This window comes from Brassica napus, chromosome A7 (genome assembly GCF_020379485.1).
Source record: "Brassica napus cultivar Da-Ae chromosome A7, Da-Ae, whole genome shotgun sequence".
Taxonomy (NCBI): Eukaryota; Viridiplantae; Streptophyta; class Magnoliopsida; order Brassicales; family Brassicaceae; genus Brassica; species Brassica napus.
In genome coordinates, this window is record NC_063440.1 from 18594080 (window position 1) to 18611415 (window position 17336).

Genomic DNA, 17336 nt, shown 5'->3' on the forward strand with positions numbered 1-17336 from the left:
AACTCGCCAGAAAAGATGATCCATATTACCAAAAACAGATTCAGTAGGAAATACATTGGGGTTCGATGGGATTTTAGATAAAGCCCATACCTGACGTGCTGGTGGGCATTCAAAAAATACATGGTTTATTGTTTCTTCCGGCTCCCCGCATCGAGCACAGCATATAACCCCCTGTATGCCTCTCGCCTTTAGATTTTTCAAAACCGCTATACACCCTGAGAGGATTTGCCATAGAAAATGTTGTATCTTTGGCGGACACTGTACTTCCCAACAGAAGGCTTTAAAGGTCATCTACTGTGGGCCCATAAACTTCTGGTGGTTTTTCTTTGTCAGGATAAACCCGCTCCACTTGATATCCTGATTTTACCGATGGGCCTATTTCTAATTAAAGAAATCGAGACGAACTCCAATTACCACGGTGTGTATTTTTTTTTGTCAACTCCCCAATTGTATATTTGTATCTATATTATTAAAGTTGAAGTACACATTGAGATTGTTTGGCAATATGGATAGTAGTTAAAAAAAATAGTATTGTTTGAAAACATGGATAATAGTAAGTTAGGAAAAAAATAATGGGCTTATGCTACTAAAAAAATTAGAAGTCCATTACATTATATTGAAAAGTAATGGGTCTATGGTACTTGATATATATATTCAAATCAAAATAATAATTTAAAATTGATTTATATCAAAAATTCATTCAAAAAAATAATATATATATATATATTCAAATTTTGATTTTTACTAACATATTTTCCAATAACTATTATAAAAATGTTTTCAATATATATAAGAAAAATGCAATACAAAGCTCAATTTCAAACACCAACTTAAATTATGATTTTTATATTTCACATTAAATTTTAAATTATAATATATGTGATTCTTTATATGATTGTACATATAAAATATTATTAATTATAAGAAAACTTATTTGATGGTACGTATAAAATACGATTAATTATATGATAACACTTATTTTGTAACCTATGTTGACACATATAGGGTATATATATATATAATAGTGATTAGGGGTGGACGTTCGGATTCTTTTTTGGGTCTTTTTGGGATTTCGTGTTCAGTTCAGATCTTTGAGGATTTGGTTAGGATTTGGATAACTAATTTAAATAGGTTTACTTTAAATATTTGGATAGAGAATTAATAATTATTTAAGTATTTTTGGAGTTTTGAGTATATTTTGACTATTTAAGATATTTACGTTTGATTATTTGTATATATTTTCAAGCATTTAAGCGAACTTAAAAGTATCATATGTATTCTGGACGTTTTTATATATATTAAATCTAAAAATAATTAATATATATAAGTATATAAATCTATTTTGGATATCAAAAATACTTCGGTTCGGATCGGATTAGATTTGAGTTCTTCAAATACCAAAATTTTGAATAATTCATATATTTAATCAATTCCGGTTCGGATTAAGTACTACTTATTCGGATTGGGATCGGTTCAATTCTTCGAATTCGAGTTTTTTCCCAACCCTAAATAGTGACATAAAAATCAAATAGCATCATATTTTTTAAAAAATAATACACCCGCACGGGCGTGCGGGTCAAAATCTAGTCTATACTATTAAAGTAGGATTCTATCATCCTTTTTACCTTAGCCTGCCATTTTCTTTAATAACATTGCATGTTTCATTAAAAGCAATCAAGTAATATTAATAACAAATTTATATTGGGTCATTTTTTTCGGATCCAGCCCACATCAGATCTCTCTTGGGCCATTTGGGCTGATTAAAAAATCAGATCCAATTCTCACATTTTTTTTTGGGGCCATTGAGTCCAAGTTCAAATATTTTTTTTTCAACTATTCTTAATTATTATTTTTTTTCTTTTCTTAATATAATTTAAGAATTCGTAAAAAAATTGAATTTTTTCATTAAAAAGTATAATCTTTATTAAAAGTATATAATTTGTTTTATTAAAATAATAACCACATAATAAAATTAATTTATCAGAGTTATACCAACTTAATTCATTAAAAAAATAATGTTTAATTTTTAAACATAAATAGTAATTTAAAATGAAATACGATAAATAAAGATAAAAAGTTTAAGTCTTTTATAAAATAAAACACAAATATATAAAAATATGACATTTACTAAATATTTTTCAACTGAAAAAAAAAATAGACCCGCGCTTTAAAAGCGCGGATCAAAATCTAGTTTATCATTATCAAAACAAACAGAAATTTGAGATTTTTGAAAATTTACTTCAAAGATTTTCATAAAAATTCAAAATTTTTAATTAAAAAAAGTATTTAAACAGTATTAATTTATATAAAAATAGACATTTTTAATACATACCAATTTATTCAATATCCAACTTATGATTACTATTTTACTAGTAATTTAATTTGGTTGATGGAGGATATCTTGGCTATAACTTAATAAAGTAAAAATAAAAATAAAAAGCAAATGAGTTGACATATAGAGTTTTTAAATATAAACTTGCCATTTTCCTACATTAATATATAACTTACTCATGAAACTCATTTCTCATAATAATAAAAATGAAGTGTGTGAAAAGCAACCTTGAAAACTCCACTTTACACTTCAAAATGACAGCAAAAAGAGGTCAAGAATAAAAAAAAAAAGGAGACAAACCTTCAGAAAAGAAAAGAATAAATTCCACCATGCTAATCTAAACAAAATTCAATCAATGACTATAAATCTAAGCACAATAATGACTTTAGCCAACAAAATCCAACACACAGAGGATCTTTAATCAAACACTAGTAGAACTTGGATGTGTCTCAAAAGAAGGAGGCGTGTGAGAAGAAGGTGAACCAATAGAGCCACGAGTCCTGAATATTTCAAGAACAAGAAAAGCAAGTAATGTCACTGACAAAACAAACCCATATCCAATTCTCCATCCATCTTCTTCACTATTAGCCATTCGTATCCCAAAAACAATGTTCACTGCTCCAAAGAACAGAGAGATTCTCCCAATCCAATGATGATACCAATTCCAATACCGCCTCATCTTTGTCTCCTTGCGCGGCCTCGCAAAGAAAGCCAAAACCTACAAAACATATCATAAGCATGCATGTTCAATTACAAGCTATAACCTATATTTGTTTCTCAAACCTGAAGAATGCTGAGGATTAGAAGAAAGATCCCAATGCCTCGATGTGCAGGTATATCTGGTTGGATCCTATTGTAAAGCTGGATTCCAAGGATAACAGCGGCTAGACCGAAGATAAATCCAGTGAACTGAATACAAATGTGAAGATAATACCAAAGAGGGTCTCTATGCCTCAGGTATCTCGCCAGGATTGCCCCTAGAGGAAGTAAAAAACCCCATCCCAGTATTGCTATAACTCCATGTCTTGTCTTCTCCGAGGAAGCTGTGGTTTGTATGGATGATGTTACACCATTTGCTGCATTGACCAAGAAAGAACACCAATGAAAAGAAGTATTACACTATAGTGTTATACAAAGTTTGCATGTAAAATATTCGTTTTTACACCATTTTTGTTTTGTTTCTTTTCATCGGAACATCATTTTGATAGTACAATCTACCAAAATGATTTTTAATAAATTTTTATATGGTTCTGGATATGGTTTTAAATTTTTGAAAAATAAGATAACTAAGAAATTTCATCAAAACACTTTAAACTCATAATAAATATTGCAAAATATACTATTTGAAATATTTTTTTAACTCAGATAGTACATCTAAATGCAACAAATAGTGGATTTTTATTTAATTTAAATCACTATAAATTACAGAATACATCTATTACTTATCAAAATATTTCATTATTTTGTAAATAAGAAATGCACACGCAAAACAAGATTAAATTAGAGAAAAATATACAGTTACCATTTTGTCTTGATAGAAATACAAAATCATAATATTTTCCTTGAAATGTAAACTCAACATTTTGAATGTTAATGTGTAATTGCAAACGCAAACGTTTAAAACAAGTATGACCATAGTCATGTTGGGATCAATACCTTTGGAGAAGTCAACGATGACAGTAATTTTATCATCATGCTTACTCAAACGACCAAGCTTGGAAGGATAAGCCGAGCTAAACGCTAGAATCACCGCTCTACGAGGAACTCTAACGGTAAACTTCACCTGAAAAGCCAAATAAATCATTGCTCCATGAAGAGCCACCACCGGAGGAACTTTCTGTAACTGTAACTCTCCTTGATCAGGCACAACTTGGTCTCTCTCTGTTCCTTGGAGATAGTACTGTTTGATTTTAGCATGACCCTTCTTCGTAATCCACCCCACCATCGCGCTTGATCCCACCATTCTTCCGTCTCTGGAGAATCCGACTCCGACCCACCCGGTTGTGTATAGAGCCGAGAGTATGATCGTCATTACATTTTCTCTGTTTTCTGAGTACTGCTAAAAGTGGAAAAAGATTGTTACTTTTTGTATGCTGATGTGTAAAAGGAATGTTTTTTTAAGTTTACCCTTAAGACGAATGTGTTCCAGAGAGGTGTACATGGCATGGAGTCGGAGATGTTGCTGTACGGTGGAGGGAGGAAGTCGGATAAACGGTTTGTGAAACAGAGGTTCTGGGTGACGTCATCTGCAAGATCTTGTCCGAGTAAAAGACAGAGGATGTAGAATCCGAGAAGGGTTCTCATGGCGAAGATCGAAGCTGGAGAGAGAGGGGACAATGGAGGTTTTTTGGTGAAGGAGAAGAAGAGTGATTGGGTTTGTTGGTGAAAGTGGTTGAAGATGGCGAGCAATCATAATCACCAAATTGTGTTTTAAAATCTCATCCTGGATTGGAGTTTGAAAGAGATGATGGAGTTGATGTTTCAGTGGTTAAGTATCGGACAGTTTATGTCCCCTTGGTCACTAAATAGACACGTGAACCGACAAAGATATGCCAAAGATGCGATGGGAGAGAGAGAGTGGGGTCGTAACTGGACCAGAGTGGGGGGAAGTGGAGCAGCCATAGTTTTAAATCTGAATCATCACTCATTTGGTCAGGATGGTGCCACGATCCTTTTCTTTGCTGGTGGGCCTGAGGTAAATATTGGAACAGAGGTTAGAAACAAAGTTAACTCTACAATAAGCAACGAGCATTTTTTGTTTAGTTTCTTAAAACTTTCATTATTTTGGTTTAAACCTTCGCCGCCTCAATGATTATAACCAATCACACAGACGTAATTAACTATTGATTGTTTGCGTTTATGTGCTCTCTTTTTTTTGTTACAAGATTTGCTTTTGTTAGAAGTTCTATTAAAAAGATTTGCAAGTGTGTTGATGTTCATGTATCTTTTTGCACTTTTCCAGATGAACACCAACAATCTTTTTAGCATTTTAGTAAAGCTTCATGTTAAATTCGAGCTTATCATGAGCTGGAACTGATTGATAATAAGTGAATTGATCTAAATCTTTTATATATTATTTATGTTCTAATGAAACTTTGATGTAGGAGTTTATATTCTCACACCATCTCTCGAGATGATGGTTCTTATAACCATTAATCTCGACAATATCCTACTAAAACCGCCATACCATTTGGGGATCGATGGACCTGATCGATTTCGGTTAGTTGGATAGAGTATGTTCGGCACTACATTTAACATGGTATTAGAACTCATATCATGAACACCTAACTCCTAATTATATGACCTTTTTCATTGGACATAACTGTCATATTTGATCCTTTCGACCTATTATAACTGTCGTTCTAAACTCTTTCGACCTAGTATAAATGTTTTAAAGTTTCAAACTTTCTAGCCGATAAGAGTTGTCATTTTGAGGAGAGATATTAAAGATAAAAATATTTTGCATAAAATTTTTTTTTTTTTTTTAATAATATATTAAAGATTAGGATGAATCCACTTAGTGTCAATTGGTTTCATTTGTTAATCATAGACACGGAAATTAAACCTTTCGTTTGCATCTCATGTTTGCGTTTACATTCCACAAATATATGTTGTTAGAAATGTAAATGTTATATGTTTAGAAATTCTTCATATGTAATATAATAAGATTAGGAATTGTACGCACAAGATCATTCATCAAGGGGATGTAGCTCATATGGTAGAGCGCTCGCTTCGCATGCGAGAGGCACGGGGTTCGATTCCCCGCATCTCCATTTTTATGAAATTTCATCATTTTATAGCCAGGTCTGCTTCGTTTCTTTCCTCCTTTCTCTCTCTTTTACTTCTTCTGCATATGGACTGAGACAGAGAGGATAATATCTACGTTATTGTCCGTGAATCCCCTAATTTTTATTAATCTGATAAACCATCTTCATGCTCCAAAAAGAAACTTGTCTATTGTCTTACAAAACTTATTCAAAAACAATGTTAACTCGAACAACGAATAAAAGAAAACAATGAGAAAAGGGAGAGAAAAGAACGTGTCATATAAAGAAACACTCTCTCTACTTAGACCAAGCAACTGCTTCAATATCTGTCTGAGCACTTCGATAAAGTTCAAGCCTCTTTGCAATCGAAGTCCTTCTCTGCTGAACCGCAGGATCCTCATCCAACAACTTCGACAGCTTACTCATCTGTTTAAACACCAACACCAGTTCAGATTCTTACACATGCATAGTTACTTAGTTAAGTTTGTTTCAATATGGTTTATCTATTACCTCTTTCTGGCCAAGCTCAGTGAAGAAGATATCAAGAAGGCTTCGTTTCGCTTCACGGACTTGACAATAAACGATGGATTTTGGGATCGAGTTTCTCAATCCAGCGCAGACCATGTTCACGTAAGACAGAACATTGGAACCGATTCTTCTGAGATAAGCATCGTTGTACCTGTCGAATATCGAATGTGTTGGATTCCCTCCTTTCTCAGAATCTTGTGGGAGTTTCCTGAAGAACTCGACTGTTAAGTAACCAGACTCCATGTCCACTAGAAGCAGAGTTGCTTTCCTGCTCTCGTCTCTCATTCGATCAAGTGAATCCACCGCTGCGCCTGATACTTCCACTCTCAGTGTTGGATATTGCTTCAGTTCCTGTTGTGAAATCAATATGTGTTCATTGTTGTTGTGTTTTGTGGTTGTTGAGTTGAGATTTTTTCCTTACAGATGTTTCGCCGATGGATTTGTGGATGAGATCCTTGAGAATGGAATGAACCGCGTCAACAGCTGCTTCAGCTGGGCCTCTAATGGAGACTAAGCATGATTCTATTAGACGACGGTAACCTTGTTCAGGAGCTATGAGATGCGGTTGATATCCATCTGCTTCGGTAATCAGTTTACGCACATTGTCCATGGAGAGATGCTTGTCGAACTGCAGTCTTTTAATGGCAGCTGGGAATTGATTGTCGAACACAGAGTTTACCTTTTCACCACCTGATCGTCTGTGAGGTTGTTAGTAGAGTAATAATCATAAAGCCATAAAACTGCAATAAGAACAATCTAGAAATATGATGAGATCACTCACGTGCCGTCAAGGTGTTCTTTGAAGGTTTGATCAAAAGCACGGCAAATCTCCATGATCATATACAGTTTTCCCTGCACTCAAGAGAGTGCGTATTAAAATAAGAGAACCAAAGAATGAAAGATGTAAGTTACTCACACCAGCATCAGCTGCTACAGGTTTGCCAAGACGGCTCAGCTCTGTCTCTAACTCGGAGATAGTCTTTGTGATAAGAGCCTGAAGTCCTGGAATTCTAGACTTGATAACAACTTCCAAATGCTGAAAAAGTTATAGCTTGTTTTAGAGAAGCTACAAAGGCTTTTATCAATAGCTTGTTTCAAAGAAGAATTGGTATTATTATACCTTGGAGAGCATCTTTCCTAGATACTCTGAACCCATTCTTTCAGTTAAATGACTGTACTCTGGGGTGCTCTTAAAATAATCACGTTCACGCCGACGAGCAGCAATCATATCAACACTTTTATTGATGTCAGCTTGAGACCGGTTCACAACACCCACCCAAGGATACCTTAGTTTGTATCCCCTTCCTTCAAGTATCTGAAATCTCCAAACATTTAGAAGAGTTAAGGATTGCTTTCTACTCACTTCTTATGAGTGACATTCTCATATTTATCTTCCAAGTTATCCTATTTCATAATGCGATTAGAGATGAGTTATTTACAGTTAGAAGATAGTCTTAGCGCATGATATGTATTCGTGTCATATGAAAGTAAACTTACGTCAACCGCATTAGTGCCCTGGTCCATGAGATCAATTTTTGTTAAAACTCCAAAAGTCCTGTCTCCTGAAAGCAGCAACAAAGCAAACATTAAACAAGATGAATTACTTCATTCAAACTACTATCAGCACATATCAATTGTATGGAACATCGCCTTTGTTTGTTATAGATAATTCTAATTATCCTCATCTGAAGAACCACGTAGTAGGCACGACCATTTAACTCAACCATATATACCATGCCCCAGCGAATCAAAACCATATATACCATGTCGCAACGGTTTAAATCCACAAGGGTAAGCATAGAGTGGATTCAGAAAGTAGTTGCATAAAACATTAGAGAAAGAAGAATCTGGCACCTTTTGGATCAACTTCACGAGAGATCTTAATGGCATCAGACGTAGCAAGATCTTGATTTGCAGGGGAAATAGCCAGTATGATGCAGTTGGGCTGTCAAAAAAGAAATGTTCAATGTTTTTTACTTTTCCGTAAACGCATAGATTCCTTATAGATGAGATAAGCATCATTGATATTTCAAATCAGAGTTACCTTCTCAATAAATGATCTGACCATGTTCTCGATGTCTTGAACAATGCTTTCAGGCTGACCATCTACAACAAGTTTTCATTGATGTTTGTCAATAAAGAGACTTGGTGTTGGGGCCTGGGGGGGATGGATCCACTGGCATGAACAAACAAAGATTATCTCACTTACCAACAGCTACCTTTGTAAGACCAGGAAGATCAACCAGTGTCAAATTCACAACTGCAGACATTTTAAACAAATAAAAATTTTAGAGTGGAAGTGGCAAAGATGAAAGAGAACGTAAACATGTTTTTATCTATTTCCTCATGCAAATTTAGAAAGTATAATGCTTCTATTACCATTAGGGGAGAAGATGCTGAGATGAATTGGGACCGTGGATATAACTTTGCTGCTGGGACCAGTTTCACGATCAGTCTCATCTGAGATCTCTTTCCTCACAGCAGCTGCATACCAATAAAGAAGAAATGAACATCTCCAACATAATAAAACCAGATGAGAAGAATCTGTACGCCACAATAGTGACAAGAAGAATATACCAAAATCAGTGAACTTTTTCTTGGGAAGATGCATAAACTCAGCATACTCTTTGCCTTCATCAATTCTGTGAAGCTGCAGGACAAGAGGTCTACGTGTAACAATCCCTACATACAAGACATTGTTGTTCTAAGTTAATGCTAAATCAAGATTGAGTTAATATCATCTATAACGTTTGAATCAGCCTTACCTGCTCCACGAGGCAAAAAATCTTTCCCCACAACGCTCTCTAGCACTGAAGACTTTCCAGAACTCTATAGATTATTACAAAAAAGTTCATCAAAATTCATTTGAATCGTTCCCCTTAGAGAATATACGATCAGATTTGATTAATATTCACAAACTGAGATCGAAAATCAAACAGATCATAAGCAATCATGAATCTGCGATCTAAATCAACCAGATCAGATTATTTCTCCGCATTGAAGGCAATGCCTAAGATCTAAGATCACCGATTCAAAATAAGATGCAAAAATGAGGAAGAAGAAGGCAAACCTGACCACCGACGACGGCAATGGCAGGCAAGGAGTCCCAGAGAGTCGGGAGGGAGCTTCCCTCGCCGTGATCTCCCAGAGCCGTACAAGCTCTCTGTATCTTATTCACAAGCGAGATCAAGCTCTCCATCTGAGCTACGGCGATCAGCTCCGATTACTCAAACCGTCCGGCGCGATTCGGTCTCCGACGAGTCCGTAACGAGAAAGGAGGAGAGAACGCAAACGTAATAACCGCGAATTGGCAGACCGTTGAATTTTTCTGTGGAATGTTTATATAACCAGTCTAATCATAAAACCTGAAATACCCAAAATATCCCTCTTGAAAAAGTCAAACGTACTCACAATATTTAGAAGGCCCAGTATGGAACATTAGGCCCATAATAAGTACGAAGCCTGAGAAAATGATTCATTTATAGTGGGGGATTTGATTAGTGATTTAACTAACTCTCTTTCGGACCGTAAAGCGTAAAGACAAAACTAGACCTACACGTTTTGGGTATATTCCTTTGTGTTCGAGTCACGATACTCGAGTAGTATTTCCGTTTATGGAATTATACGAACACATTTCCTCTCCACCACACGATTTCTGTGTTAATACAATTTGTTAATTACCAAAAAATCGAGTTTTAATCCACACACTCTGATGTGTGAAAGACATCTTCGAATACGGGTAACGACAATTGATAAACACATGTCTATCACAATGATTCTTAAGTTAACCTTAATCATGTATATATAAGAATTTATAAATATCAACGTTGGACAACTGTTTTTAACAATTAAGCTGGTTTATCTTGAGTTAAAAGATCTAAAATTATTGATAAGGGCAATTGTCAATAATAGCACATTTTGAAGTTTATGTCTCAAAAATAGCACTAGAAGGAGAAAGTCACAAAAATGACATTTATTAAAGGATAAAATATCCCTAATACATTTGGTTTAAAATTAAATAAACAAACAAAAATAAATAAAATAAAAATAAAAAAATGAAAAAAAATAAATTTTTTTATAGTTTCAGATTATGTGTTTTTAGATTCGAAATTTTTATAATTTTTTTTTTGAATTTTTTTTTCAAATTTTTTTTATTTTTTTTTTTCATTTTTTTTTATAATTTAAAAATACTTTTTGAAACTGTTTTTAAAATTTTTATTTTTTATTTTAGTATTTATTTTTTATAAAATTTTAAACCCTAATTCCAAAACCCCACCTCTTAACTCTAAACCCTAAGGTTTGGATTAATTAACCCAAGGGGTATAAATGTATATTTACCTCTTTAATGAAACCTATTTTTGTGACTTTGAGTCTTGAGTGCTACTTTGGGAATAAAAACTTGGTTTGGTGCTATCCTAGTCTTTTTATCTATTGGTAATCCTAATATTGATATACATATACAACACCAAAAAAAGATTAAGATAGTAAAAAATCACCAACCTTGGATATAGGAATTGGGGAAATTTTAGCACAAAAGAAAACCTTGGATATCCAGTGAAAAAATCAAGTTTTTGAGAAATCAAGCTGTATTTTCATTCTTATAGCTTAAAATAAAAGCGTAAATTTTATATACTTGTTTTAAAGTTTGGAATTTCTTAAAATTCTGTTTGAAAACATAGAAATGTCTTTTTATCAAAACAAACACAATTTAAATATTAAATAAATATATATATTATAAAATTATTAAAATGAATTAAATAATTAGTTAAAGTATAAAAATAGAAAAAAAAATTTAGGTATTAAAAAAAATTAACAAACTTTAGTTGTAATATTTTTATGGATTTTTTTCATAATTTTATTGTTTTAACTGGCAATGAGGGGGAGACCAAAATACTAGTGTTAAATATCTAATTTGTTAATTTACCCCCAAAATCGAGTTTTAATTAGCTTAATTAATAATAATTTGTTGGTAATTTACAAGTCGAAGAAGAATCTCCCAATCTTTCTTCGCCAAGTCTCCAGACTCTCAACTAAATCTCTATCTCTCCTCCTCTCCGAATGTCGCCAGAGAGAGAGTAAGCTTAAAAATCTTCTCTCATGGAGTCGCTCACATCATCAAACCCTTCCTTCTCTTGTTTCTCGAAAAGCTTATCTCTTTACCCTTCTTCTCCTCTCTCCTTCGTTAAGCTCCCTCCTTCTATCCCCAACAACAACACCATCTCCTTATGCTGCAAACCATCCTCGAACCCTCAACCTGATAGCGCCAATGCAAAGCTCAACCCTTTACGCGCAATCGTCCGAACGTTTAAAGGCCTGGTCTCGTCCCAGTCCCGGCAATGGACGGCGCGTTTCCGAGCTTACAGGGACGATACGGCGGCGTTTTCGGAGCACTTCTTCGCCGGAGAAGATTTGAAGCGGAGCGGTGGGTTGGGGATCGCCCTTTTGAGCGTCACGGCCTCCGCTAAGGTAAAGATTAGTCCTTTCGTGGCGACGCTCTCTGCGAATCCGACGTTCGTCTCGGCGGTGTTCGCGTGGTTCTTCGCGCAGACGAGTAAGATGGTTATCAATTTCTTTATTGAGAGGAAGTGGGATTTGAGTTTGTTGTTTGCTTCTGGTGGGATGCCTTCTTCGCATTCGGCGTTGTGTATGGCTTTGACGACGTCTGTTGCGCTTTGTCATGGGGTTGCGGACTCGTTGTTTCCTGTTTGTTTGGGGTTTAGTTTGATTGTGATGTATGATGCTATTGGTGTTAGGCGCCATGCTGGTATGCAAGCTGAGGTAATGAAACCTTTATCTGCTTATTTGGGGATGTTTTGACTGAGTTTGATTGACTTTGGTCTGGTTAATGATTTGTGTATTGATGGATTCAACTCAACGCTCTTTACTTTATGGTTGGATGTTGACTTTCTGATATAGTGTATTAAGGTTCTTGAAGTGTTTTTGAATGCCTCATGTAAAAGATGGGTTACTTGAGGTTATTGCATTGTTGTTCACAATAAAAGTTTATTGCTGGATATGGAACTGTGGTCATTTAGGCTAAGGTTGATGTGTGTTCTTGGTTGGTGAGTGACCTTTTGTGTTCTTGGCTTTAGATTCCAGAACAGAAGGGTTCTGCATTGTTGAGCTTGCGCACAATAAATTGTTTCTAGAAATTGTGGACATTATTAGGCACATGTTGGTGATAGTTGTTCTTGGTTTTAGAATCATGTGTTGTGATTTTGAGAGCATTCCCATATAATTGTACCAAGTGTCAATCTTGTTTATGACAGTGTTGTCTTTGTTGAACATGTCACAGGTTCTGAACTTGATCATAAGGGACTTGTTTGAAGGACACCCCATCAGTCAAAGAAAGCTAAAGGAATTGCTAGGTCACACTCCTTCTCAGGTTCTTGCAGGAGCATTAGTTGGTATTGTGATTGCTTGCTATTGTTGCCAAGGCCATCTAGTCTCAGCCTAAGATCTCTTTTAACTCATAAGTTTTCTGATTGGTTTTTCTTATTGGTGTAAGTTCTGCATTAGCTGAAAAACTCTGTGCTCTGAGTACGATTTAGTATCGATTTGGCTAAGATCTGAGGTTGTATCATATGTTGTAATCAACAATAGAGAAAACTGTTGCTTCTTCTTTATTTTATTGAGTTTTTGTAATCTCTAGAAAATACAATGAGAGAATTCCCTTTCATTACATCGTTTCAAACAGTTCCTTTCTTCCATTGTTATCATATGCTTTCTACAAAACATTATATGGACTTAAGGATGAAGAAGATCGAGACAAATAAGGAGTTGCAAGGCCCTTTGGCTGGGCACCTCAGCTACTTTTCTTGTTAGAATCTTTCAGAACCTGTTTCACACGTTCTCTTCTTCGGCCACTAGGTTTGGTCTTGAGGTTAAAGACCCCTTTCATCAACGAGCTTATATCCACAGATCGATCTCCCATGATCTTATCATGGTACATCTTGCTTCCTATCTCACATATCTGTTCCTCTACTTCCTCTAATGGCTCATCTATATTCAACTTCAGTTCTCCTTTCCTTATAACCGTTACACCAAACCCATTGGCCTTGGCTTCTCGAAATGTATCCTGTTTGTATATGTTAAAGAGAACAACGTTAGAACTGACAAGAGAATAGGACTACTTAAAAGTCTTTATTCTTTACCTTTGGCGGGCGGGGTACAATGAAGACGTTTCCAGTTCTAAGCATATCCAAATGAGCTTGAATAATGTAACAGAGGTTTTTACAGTCTGCAGCATTCTCGAAAGCAATGACATGATGCGGTTTGGGTTCTAACTCGAGATCTTTTGCCATTTCTAATGTGTAGAACCCTACTTGTTGCTCTCCTTTCTCATCAACCGTGTACAATTCAAGACACTGAAACACAAAAAAAAGGTTAGGTTTCTAAAGGACTTTGAGTTTCTTCAAATGTTTAGCAAGAAAAAAACATACCAGTACATGCGGAAGATCCAACCACCATAGATAATCTTCTTCCTTATCTTCTCCATACTCGCGGTATTTGCTCAAAACAGCTTGAGGACCAAACAACTCCATCTCTCTCTTGACCTTGTTGAGTTTCTTTTCCATGAACTTCTTGTTCCTCTCTGGCAGCTTCTCCATTATATCAGCAACGTCTTTGATTTCGTCTTCTGTGATCCATCGGTCCAAGTCTTTGCCCATGTCTCTCATAGCAGCTTTCACTTCTGGATCAGTCTCTGCATTGTACAACTCCAAGAACCCCGGTGACCATTTCTTAGTGTGCTGCCAAAACTCTTTTCCTGACTTCTTCCCGGGTTTAACAGATCCGTCACTTCCTTCGACAACAATCTTTGGTTGGCTTGAGGTAGTTTCAGATGAAGAAGTGAGAGTGTTTTCAGAGGAAGGAGACTGTGATGCTTCTTGAAGACAGTTCTGTTCTTCCTTTTTCACAGGAGGAGACACAGACGCAGCCTTTCCAGAAAACAATGCCTCTCGCTGTTCATTGTAGTTATTGAGAAACTCAGGGCTCTTCTCAAGCGTAGGAGGAGGCCCTTTCCATCTCGGTATGACTTTCTCTGGTGGATCATACACACTGATGCCATCTGAATGATAAGAGGAAGGGATACAAGTGAGATATGTGAAAAGCTTATATATAAGTGGTTGAGAAGATATTAGTCATTACCTACTCCGTAGTCAAGATTTTCAACGTTTGAATGAATCCACTGATGCAAATGAGACAGTTTCTCATTTTCTTTTTCAACTTTCTTCTCCAAACCTTGCAAAAACATAGCTTTGTCTTCGGCATCAATCAGGTGAAATGGATCTCTACCAGCCAGCTCATTATCTCGAACATGGAAGACAATGTCTCTTAGCTTTTCGTCTCTCATCCACTCAAGCTCATCATTATCCTCATTGCGGTAAATTTCTGCAATTTCAGCAATTGTACCTGGCTCCTGAGTTTCTTTCTCCCTTGCAGCCATATAGTTATCTCTAAATCCAGCCCTCATTTTCTCAGCAATAGGTTCGAGTTCATGGTAGTTTTTCTCCATCCAGTTCTCCTTCAGTGAGGGTTGTTCCTTCTCTATATGTTCAGTACCACCCGAAGAGCTTGTTTCACGCTCTCCTATTTTGTTTGCGAAACTTCCTTGCTTGCCCGGTGCATCTACTGTATCCTCAGGTTCTGAAACTTTCTTGTAATCATCTTTGCCTAACGGTTCTGAAGACGTAGACTCAACCGTTGATTTCAAGGTTCCATTGCCTGCATTTTTGTCAGCCAATTTACGTCTTCTAGCTGGATTACGCTTTTCATCACCCTGCTTTGGGGAGATTTCATCACTGTCTTGAGCCATCTTCTGAGTAAACTCCTCCTCGACACTTCTTGTTGAAAGGAACTCTTTAGCCTCTTTCACAGACCGTATGACCCGCGATTTACGACCAGTGCTATTATTCATCATACTCAACTTATCCTTAGAAACATCAGAAGATTGATGGATGATTCCCTCTGTAGGAGTTAGTGGTACCTCATTACTCACCTTTTCTGCGTCAGATGTTGCCATTTCATGATTTGGAAAACCAGAATCTACTCCATTTACCACTGGAATAGTCAAACCAGAAAGTTCAGTGTTTTCTTGATCACTTTCAGTCCAAGCCCCCAAGTTTTCATCTTTATCATCATCATCTTCACTATGTGCAAGAATGTTCTGTGACAGCATGCTTATATCTTCTTCATCCTCCCCCGTTTCTTTGTTCACATCGCGCTTCTCCTTTTCATTAAGTTCAATGCCAGCTTCTATCTCCCTTGCTCGTCTAGCCATTGCTTTAATTTCGTGGATCTTATTCTCAAACTCCATAGATTCACCACTCTCAACCTGAGGAGAATCCAATACTTCCAATTTCTTCTCCGAACCCTTTACTTTAGATATACTACTCATAAGCTCTTCACGATCAAACCTAGGCTTCTCAAACGACACCAATGGCTTCTCCTGCAAAACTTCCACAGTACCTCTCTCAATAACTTCCTTCTCCTTCCAAGCTTTCATCTTTCTCCTCATCATCTCCTTCTCCAACTCACTGCACTCATCAACCTCATTACTCTTCCTATACACAAACACCGTCTTCAGCAGCCAGAGTCCTATGTACCCACACAAAACAGCTCTCCCAATCGCCGGCAACTTAGGAACTAAGCCAAGACGAAGTATAGCGCTTTGAATCGAGCTAACGAACTGAACCTCTTCCCTTTCAGAAGAAGAATAAACAAACTTCACCAGAGAGCTATCCTTATGTATCACATCCTCCCCATTCTCCATCTGTTCAGCTAACTTCTTAGCATACAGAACCTTATCCCTCACTGATTCAACATCCTCAAGAGACGATCTTCTCCTCAAGACCTCGTCCTCATCAACCTCCACTCTCTCCACGTTCCCATTCGAATCCTGATAGACTGTGAAAATGGGATTCGAACCAATCCCCCAATACTCTGCTTCCTTCTTATACCGAGTAACCCAATCTTCAAGCTCATTAAGCAGATTCGAATCCGGCAAAATCTTATCTTTCCCACTTAACTCAACGAGCACATCATCACTAGGATCAAAGTTGGAGTTTTGGTTTCGAGTTTTCGTACCTGGGTCAGAAGGAACACGGAAATTCTCATCGCCGATGGTCTTCTTCCTCAGCGAGTTACGTCGCCTCGAGGGCTCTCCGAAACGAGCTGAGACTCGGAGGATTGAAGCGCGGTGGTAGTGGAATTTGGAGATGGGTGAGTTGAATCGATGTTGGGTTCTCTTGGTAACGAGTCTCTTGTTGGAATTGGAGGATAAAGAGGAGAAATTGAAGAAGCCATTTGGGAGAGCAGAGTTTAGAAGAACCTCCATTGATGGGGAAAGGGATAATCCCTTTTGAAATGATGAAGAAGATGTCAAAACCCCAAAGCTGGGTTTAGCAGAGAACAACGGACGAAATGGTGTCGTTTTACACAAAAAATCTGCTGCCTTCGAAGTATGGATAAACCGAATCCTAGAACCAAACCAGCTCCGAACCAAACCCGAATCGGAAAATCTGAATCTTGTCCAAATTAAAAAAATACTCTAGTGAATTGTGTAAGATAGTATCAATTAATCTACAAAACATTTGAAATCTAAATGAATATTTCAAATAAACTGTTCAAAATACATGATGAATTATGATTTTAAATTAAACCGAATTATAAAATTGGCTAAATCCAAACATCATTCCTAGAACAGA

At 36.3% G+C, this 17336-nt stretch overlaps 4 protein-coding genes and 1 non-coding gene across 7 annotated transcripts; 2 read left to right on the forward strand and 3 right to left on the reverse strand.

Annotated features, from left to right (window-relative positions):
* Positions 1–2500: 2500 nt before the first annotated feature.
* LOC106353289 (cytochrome b561 and DOMON domain-containing protein At3g61750) lies at positions 2501–4843 on the reverse strand. Of its 2 annotated transcripts, none has more exons than XM_013793021.3 (4): positions 4460–4843; positions 3989–4391; positions 3116–3408; positions 2501–3050 (listed from the first exon to the last, which is right to left on the reverse strand). In XM_013793021.3, exons 1-4 carry the CDS (start codon positions 4634–4636, stop codon positions 2754–2756), a joined length of 1170 nt encoding a protein of 389 aa, XP_013648475.2. In that variant the 5' UTR covers positions 4637–4843; the 3' UTR covers positions 2501–2753. The 2 variants fall into 2 exon arrangements, with proteins under 2 accessions (XP_013648475.2, XP_048591646.1); XM_048735689.1 differs by having other exon boundaries at positions 3989–4388; positions 4460–4837.
* A 1189-nt stretch (positions 4844–6032) lies between these two features.
* Positions 6033–6105, forward strand: TRNAA-CGC. Its single transcript has one exon. It is a non-coding gene; the product is annotated as a tRNA-Ala (tRNA).
* Positions 6106–6219: 114 nt separating this feature from the next.
* LOC106353288 (phragmoplastin DRP1B) lies at positions 6220–9954 on the reverse strand. Of its 2 annotated transcripts, XM_013793020.3 has the most exons (14): positions 9698–9953; positions 9393–9456; positions 9205–9309; positions 9007–9111; positions 8837–8887; positions 8672–8733; positions 8482–8572; positions 8125–8189; positions 7748–7942; positions 7544–7663; positions 7409–7479; positions 7049–7325; positions 6610–6978; positions 6220–6525 (listed from the first exon to the last, which is right to left on the reverse strand). In XM_013793020.3, exons 1-14 carry the CDS (start codon positions 9824–9826, stop codon positions 6397–6399), a joined length of 1833 nt encoding a protein of 610 aa, XP_013648474.2. In that variant the 5' UTR covers positions 9827–9953; the 3' UTR covers positions 6220–6396. The 2 variants fall into 2 exon arrangements, with proteins under 2 accessions (XP_013648474.2, XP_013648472.2); XM_013793018.3 differs by having other exon boundaries at positions 9007–9309; positions 9698–9954.
* Positions 9955–11610: 1656 nt separating this feature from the next.
* Positions 11611–13309, forward strand: BNAA07G19030D. Its single transcript, XM_013793025.3, has 2 exons — positions 11611–12405; positions 12923–13309. The coding sequence occupies exons 1-2, from the start codon at positions 11725–11727 to the stop codon at positions 13082–13084; spliced, it is 843 nt and encodes a 280-aa protein (XP_013648479.1). The 5' UTR covers positions 11611–11724; the 3' UTR covers positions 13085–13309.
* Positions 13228–17059, reverse strand: LOC106353285 (AT-rich interactive domain-containing protein 4B). Its single transcript, XM_013793013.3, has 4 exons — positions 14779–17059; positions 14070–14698; positions 13782–13994; positions 13228–13705 (listed from the first exon to the last, which is right to left on the reverse strand). The coding sequence occupies exons 1-4, from the start codon at positions 16964–16966 to the stop codon at positions 13433–13435; spliced, it is 3303 nt and encodes a 1100-aa protein (XP_013648467.2). The 5' UTR covers positions 16967–17059; the 3' UTR covers positions 13228–13432.
* Positions 17060–17336: the final 277 nt, after the last annotated feature.